The 8042-nt window shown below is 39.3% G+C and overlaps 1 protein-coding gene across 2 annotated transcripts in view; it reads right to left on the reverse strand.

Annotated features, from left to right (window-relative positions):
* coro2aa (coronin 2Aa) overlaps positions 1 to 6400 on the reverse strand; it is a 41217-nt gene extending 34817 nt beyond the window's left edge. Inside the window, exons 1-2 of one of the 2 annotated variants that reach the window (XM_027283176.1) lie at positions 6265 to 6400; positions 6056 to 6192 (exon numbers count right to left, since the gene is read on the reverse strand). In XM_027283176.1, the coding sequence (XP_027138977.1) occupies positions 6056 to 6070 (15 nt within the window). In that variant the 5' untranslated portion in view covers positions 6071 to 6192; positions 6265 to 6400. Of the gene's footprint in view, positions 1 to 6055 lie in introns of both variants that reach the window. The other variant, XM_010753968.3, reaches the window with a different exon arrangement.
* Positions 6401 to 8042: the final 1642 nt, after the last annotated feature.

Genomic DNA, 8042 nt, shown 5'->3' on the forward strand with positions numbered 1-8042 from the left:
TTCCCACCATGAGCAAGCACATGGTGACAGTGGTAAGGAAAAACTTTCTTTTAAACAGGCAGAAACCTCAAACAGAATGGAGATCATTGGTGGGCAGCCATCTGCCGCAACCGGTTAAGTTATTATGTACAGAGACTCAACAATTCCCACCATGAGCAAGCACATGGCGACAGTGGCAAGGAAAACCTAACGTCAGCATGCCAACATGCTCACAATGACAATACTAGGTTACACAAGGTCACACGTGGGCCTTGAGGTCCTCGGCAGTAGTAGATGTTTGGCTTTGTTTGAGGAAAGCAGGTGCCAGTCTCAACGTTGGGTCGAAGGAACTGAAAGTTGCCTTCTTAGACATAATAGATAGTTGCGGTTGATGCTCCATTAACGTGAACAGACGACAGTGGCTCCACACTAGAATGTGCTGGCGGTAACACAAACATGGGTAAAAACATTCTCCTTGACTATTTCTGGGCGTATAGTACTTGTGGTGTTCTCTGTAGGGGTTTAAAGTCTGACCACCAGCATGAGTTCAGCAGAATGTGAAACCGACTCAGGCACTTTTGATGATACTTTGAGAGTGTCTCTATTTCTCCTTGGCCAGGCTTCAATAAATAGACTGTACTATTTTTACAGTGACTCAGCAATTCCCACAATGTGCAAGCACTTGGTGACAGTGGCAAGGAAAGCAACAAACAAGATATGTTCAAAATGGTCGCCACCTCCGTAACATCTGCTCATTAACACTGAACACAGAGCACAGCTGAGGTTGTTGAGTTCGTTAGGGATTGAACAACAGAAAAATGCTCTGTGAGCTTGTGTGCTGTCATTTTTCAACAATTCTTTTATTCTTTACAGACTAAATATGAAGTCCAGTTCCTAATACTAAAATAACGATTAGTCAGAGACCTCCAAGCTGATCATAAAGCTACAGGACATACACACATAGATACGTAACAGTCTGATCTGATTACATAAAGTCTTACCGGGCTTTAATTGGTTTCTTCACCTCTGTGTGGAGTAACACCTAATGATCCATCAAAACGCCACAAACTTGACACATCCTGCACATCCAGCGCTCGGGAGAGGGCTGCATGAACGCTATCTGAACATCAGGAACAGTTTTTTCTTATCAACTAACGCCTTTGACTTATTTGCATTAAAGTGAGAATACATCAAAACCTCACAAGGCTGCAGCTAATATTTTAATTCTCGGTTAAACTGTGTCAGAAAATAGCGAAAAACGACAATCACAGTTTTCCAGGACGATGTCTTTAAAAGTCTTGTTGTGTGTGAACAACAGTTTCAAAGTTCATTCTTCACCTTGACCTCCATTTAGTAGCTGTTCTGGAGCTTTCTATTATTTCACATGATCACCAGCAGTCAAATACATGTAAATGTTTTTGTAAATGCACTTTAAGATCTTCTCTCCAAACTCCTAAAGTTCCACCTTTAAATGAAGTTCATGTGATGTGATTGAAAGCTCTAGATCAGCTGTTAAATTAAATATAAATAATCAGTGTATTATCATAGAAGACTGCAACAAACTAGAAATATTCTTGGATTTGTGCTGTTTGTGTTAATAAAATAATCTCACACCTGCTGCAGATTTCAACTAACCAATTAATCTGTTATTTGTTTCACCTCCTGCTCATTTTGTCTCATTTTTCCATGAAATTAAAAACACCACATTTGCAGCGTTCATAAAATAAATATCAACAGACTTCTGATGTAATCAAGGCACATTGTTTGTCTAGAATATAGACTATACCTCCTGATATTTGCCGATTACTTTACTGCTCATAAGCAGCGTGACAGACACATATTGGCTTATTGGCTCGAGGCCAATGAGGATCTCAGGTTCACTGGCCTGTTTGCTCACAAGCACGCCTTCAATTCACAGCAGTTATTACAACAGGTAGGACTTTGATACCTGTACGCAGCAGCTAGTTTGTGCATCACCTAAGAAAGCCGAACACAGTTAGATGTGAGGTCACATAGACAGTGAGATGAAATACAAAATAAATGGAAAATTCTGTAATCTGTGGAGAAAAACAGTAGCATACTTCTTAGAAGCTGAAGAACTGGGTTTCTACATAACAAACTGTGCAAGTCGCAAAGTGGGAGAATCTCAGGTATGTGTTAACAGTCTGTGTGAACATACCAGAGATAAAGAGAAGCGTTTTATGGCCTGACATGAAAGTGCACAGGGAAAATTATTTCATGTCACATGGAGAATGGAAAACTCCTAAAGGGTCATTCAGTTCAATTATTTCTAATAAACATTACAGAAGAAAAAAAAAGTTAAGTGTGTGACAAATATATGGCTTTACAATCACACAAAGTGGGAGCTGGAGATGAATGTATGAACTGTGGGAAGAATTCAGCTGGAAATTAACAATGAGGTATTTTAGGATGCCTTTCATTTATTCAAAATACGACAGCAGTAAAAAAAAAAGATTTGTGTTGGAGGGATTGTAAACAGGTTGGAAATCATTTGCAGGAAGTCATACTGAGAAGGTATTCGTGCAGTAGTACACATGGAGCGATGGGAAAAAGAAAGATCTACTTGTTGCATGTCCACTCTCCATCAACTCTACATCAATGGCAATGAATGGATTAATGAATGTGTACTAGATTGAAAGAACTATGACAAAACTCCACTTAAAGACCATAGACACCATACACACACAGATTTCTAAAGAGCAGTATTGAAGCTCATTGTGTGGTGGTTCATCTTCATAGTCCTGCCTCTGCTGCCTTGTGGCTAATCTAAAAATGGGCAAAGATGTTTAATGGTAGACCTGAGGCGGGGCTGAATGAAGCCTAGGTGCTTAAACGTGCCACCTGTGACAGCACCCACCTGTCAATCAAAGCAGCCGCACTGTTAATGATGAATAACTTTAAGCCTTAATATAATTTGAACAGTTAAATAGGAATTCAGTACAGTTGCTGTAAACATGTTTATTTCTGCTGTGCAGTTGGACATTTTTGGACTTATAGAGGCTGACTCACTTCTGGAGCCAGCCTTTTCTGCACTGGCTTCATTTCACAGCCAGGTAGGTTGCTGCTTCATTAAGACAGACTTCATTTTTAATCTGATGGGATCCTGTAATTGATTACTTTGGATTAACCAAGGTGCTACACTAGAACATGTATGTGGCTGTATTTAAACAGACTGGTGTTTGAGCTAAATGCTTTTGGTGAGGTAGAGTAGAAATAAACACAGAGAGAGAGAGTCCGGTGTATTCAAATATGACAAACATCATCTAGAGGCCGTGAGGATGAATTGTTTCACCTCTAGTTAAAGACAGCTCAGATCAGATCAGACGTTTTCTGTTCCCCACAAGCAAAGATGTGTCGCAGACTCATTACTCTAATGCTCATTTTGGCAGGAGTTTGTCACTGGCTACATGACAGGCCTACTGAGACAGATCTAGTGCTGGCATGACACCTCTTCACTGCACACAGCTCCAGAAGTCATGGCTCGTGTTAAACTCGGCACATTACTGCCTTTCACAGGCTGAAACACTGTTCAGGTTTGTGAATGGAAGCCAACATAGATTACGTCCATACTCACATACTGTAGTAGATCACATTTGCATGACACCACAGACAAACAGCCGATACATTTCTGTCCACAAAACCTTATCTAACATGTCCGTTCAGTCCTAAGCTTAGGTCAGAGAAAGGACGCGCTGACCACTGTTTACTGTAGGAAACGCACCGACTATGCAGCAGTGCTTCATGCAACCACACTACAAAAAACACAAAGCACCTTTAAAAATGAGTCAAATGTTCAATTTAAATGATATATTAGCATTTTAACAAGAGATTCAGCCGTTTCTGACACAGAGTTCGATGTGAAGATCGATACAGAGACGGAGGCTATCCAGGTAGATCCATGGACTAAACTCTGACACTCTACCAGGCTATCCAGGTAGATCCATGGACTAAACTCTGACACTCTACCTGTTCTTTTTCTGGCTTTGTTTATTTCATGTACCCAGCTTCTAAATCTGAGTCTGACTCAAAATAAAAAACAACAACAAAGAAAGAAGTTTCCTTCGGTTTGTGTCCGATGGTTTGAAAAAGAGAGTAACACAGACAGTGAATGGGAGCGAGGGAGCACCGGCCATCGATAAAGCTGATTAATCAGCAAAATAAAAAGCTCTTTTTACATTCAGCACAAATAGACACACCCCCAGCACCCCCACACATCACCACACAACCTTGTGGCAACACCTGATCTATCTGAATACGGCCTTAAGCCAGCACTAACCTTTGGCTTAAGACAGAGGCATGAGAAAATATCTAGCTTGGAGTCAAACACCTCTAAAAACGCCTAATTAACATCAAATATCTGATTTATTTATCAGAAATGTAAATAACACAATGTAGCAGTTACCTAGCTTCACTCTGGATCTGGAGTATCTACATTAAACTCTACTGACATGAAGTGATGCCACACTAGAGGAACAATTAAGTCCTAAACTTCTCCGACTGTTCCACATGTGGTGATCATTAGCCTCAGGTCATTAAACACAGAGCGCTCAAACTGCTTTTCTTTTGTCTAAAGTTTGTGTCTATGTTCATCCAGACAAGAGTGAGTAAAAACAATGGATCCAAATGATCCGGTGAACTGGTGGACGGACAGACAGAAGCCACCCGCAGAGCAAAAATAATAGATTTCAATTATGACTAATGATGTGTTTGCAGACATGAAGTATAGAATACAGTATCTGAAGATGACGAGTGACGAGATATCTGTGGCCAAAGATCATTTTCATTCACTTTTCTGATCCAGAATAAAAGTTCCCAGAACTTAACGTGACATCTTCAGACTGCTCGTTATGTTCAACAAATAATTAACAAAATAAAAAATGTTCAATTTACAACAATGTGAGGTACAGAAACTCCAGAAATTTGAGTATTTTTGAGGATTACTTTTGTTTCTATCGACTAGTATGAATTCATCTATTCGTCAATCGACAGAAAATTACCTATTTGGATGATTTGATTTGTAATGAAATAATTTTTCCTGGCAAAAATACCAAAGATTTGCTTGTTTGAACCTCTTAAGTTTGAATTTGATGCTTTTCTTTAACATATGATAGAAAATCTGAATATTTTATAGTTTTTGTGGACTGTTTTGGGATTGATTAATTGAGAAAACAGTCGATACATTAAATCAATAGTAAAAAATACTTGTTTGTCCAACTAATTATCAAAACCTAACAGAGAAAATACTCACATTGACCTGAAATAACCTGAATGATTAATCAGAACTGACTCCTCTTCCAGTACATATCAGTCTGTGTTTAGTTTATGTCATTTGTGGTGAATCTTTCACATTTTTAAGAATCTTCTGTGTGTTTTTATAAACTTCTGTGAACGACCTCTAAAAATAATCTCACCCTGTGTTTCTAAAGTGAGATTTGGAGAAGCTTCGGGCGTCCTGTAAACAAAATGAAGAACAGCCTAGTTTCATTTCACAAAACAGAAATACCAATCTGCTGGTTTCAGCTATTCGAATGTGAAGATTTGCTGCTTTTCTCTGTAGTAAACCGAATATATTTGACTTTTTGTTCATACATAAAACATTTAAGTATAATAGTTATCATTTTTTCTTCAGTTTCCTGACATTTTGTAGCCAAAACACACAGATCATGTTCATTTAAAGCGGAAAATATCACTTAGAAAATGGGATTTTGGTTGAGTTTCATCAGAAACAGCTGTGCACTTCTGTATCAGACCACAACACAACATGTTACCACCCATCCACAGGGTTAAACACACCATTAGTTTGAGTTTTAAAAAACCATGCAGGTTAACCCACATGCTGCCACACAATAACCAGCTCATACACCTGCACACACACACACTTGTTTTCGTGCCCCGGTCAGAGGAGGCTGTGAAGCCGCATGGCAGAGCTGCAGCTCGGAGCCACGCTGCAAGTGATCCGCCCGAAATCAACCCGGTACAAAGTGTTTGTCCTGCAGCGTCTGCAGGGTGACAAGCGGGCTGCAGCCAGCTGGAGTTTGGACTGAAGTAAACTCACCTTCGACACGGTCATATGGTGAGAGATGAGTCGGCAGGTGGTGGTAGTTTTCCCTGAAGAGGACTCAGAGAAGTGAAGCTGCTGCTGCTGCTGGTGGAGCTGCCTGGTGGTGGAGCTGGAGCTGGTGGTGGAGCTGCCTGGTGGAGACGAGTCGTGTTATTGTTGTTATTGCATGATGGTCATTTAAAAGTCATGATGCCGGGCTCGACCTTTAAGTGTGCTCAAGATGAAGAAAGCAGACAGAGCACATCAGTCCAGTGGAGTCTGCATGAGGGGGAGAAAAAGAAAAAAAAAACAAGAGAGGAGGAGGAGAAGGAGGGATGAGGAGAGATGCACAGGATGCGACGAGAGAGGTGGAGGAGGAGGAGGAGGAGGAGTGAGGGCAGGGAGGGGCGAGGCAGTCCAGGTTTAAAGCTCCTGTGTCTTTAAATGGTGATAATTACTGTGAAACCTGATCATGAAATGACACTAAAACATCTTCAGGACACTTGTATCCCCTGCAGGAATGAGGCTAAATATAACTTCTTATGTCAGCTCATGTCTTTCTTATATTTTCTGCATGAATTTTCTAATAATTGCATGTTTAAACCGTGCACATATTAAGTTTTTACTCACATTAAAGGTCCACTGTGTAAGATTTGGGAGGATCTGTTGGTCTTAATCATCTCCTATGTTTATTCATCTAATAAGTTTTCATTTACTTTTAACATTTTATTAGTTGTATTATTGGTTTTATGTCTTGCTGACATTGATTGTCTTGATTTCTATGCAATTGTTCTCATGAGCTTCTTATTCTTTTTTTTCTTCTTTTTGGCTTTTATTTATTATAACATTTTATAAATTAAAAACTACATTTTTATTTATGTATCAGTTGCTAGATTCAGTTAATTGTTGTCTATTTCTGTTTTTTATTTGCTCTCTGAAGCACTCTGGGCTGCATGTTTGCATAAAAGGTGCTATATAAACATGGCTGTGTTTCCAAAAAAAAAAGTGTAGTAAGATGTGAAAAGAAACTAAATGTGACGATGTGCAAAGCAAAGACAACTCATCAGATGTTGAAAACTGAGAGATGAGATGAGGTGAAAACGTTTTGAAAATGTTTGCTGCGTTCAGATTTCTCAGTTTCAACATTTGCTGAGTCATCTTTGTGCTATTTTCAGTTCAATGTGGGCTTTCAATGTTGTGCACATCATAGTGGGACACCTTTTTTGGGGAATGGTGTTATATTCAAATGTATGTTTTCATTAGCTGTGAACTAAAGCAACATGGAGGTGCCCAAAACTGCAGTTCCTCAAACGACCACTTGAAGCTGGCTACAAACAAGTCAATCTCCATAAGTTCCCACTTCACATCATCAATAAAATGTTTGAGCAACCAGGCAACATTCAGCCCACCTCAGATCTTTATATTATATTATATTTTATTATTTTATTATTGTATTTATAGCCTGTTAAGGTTCTAGTTTCTTGTAAGACCCAGTGTTCATACGTTAAGTTGAGCACTGGCGATCTGTTTTATTGTATTTAACTTTATTTTTTGTTGTTTTTGTTGGTTCAGTTACGTATGTGATGTTTTCTACAAGCGTTTAGTTTCACATTCGTTGCATGTCTCTGGTTTTTGTCTTTCTGTGGTTGTCAGCGTTGTTTGTTCTTGTTCTTTGTCATAACCTCATGTTAGTTTTTGCTCAAATGCAAATGACACTGAGCTCCACTGTAATTAAACAAGCTGTAAATCAAGTCGCCTCGCCTAAAATCAAACAACTGTCTTACGAATAACAACTGCAACTAAACACATTCACACCAGTAGAGGAGGTTGTATCTCAGTCTGTACATGGGGACTTGTCTTGGGAACCAGAGGGTGTTTGGTTCAAGTCCAGCATGGACCACAGTATGGAGTGCAGACTAGTAGGTGGAGAGGTGATAGTTCACCACAAATTATAGTATTTCTTCAATAAGCTCTGTAGGAATTTAATAAATATGTCTTTTCC

Source organism: Larimichthys crocea, chromosome X (assembly GCF_000972845.2).
Source record: "Larimichthys crocea isolate SSNF chromosome X, L_crocea_2.0, whole genome shotgun sequence".
Lineage (NCBI taxonomy): Eukaryota > Metazoa > Chordata > Actinopteri > Sciaenidae > Larimichthys > Larimichthys crocea.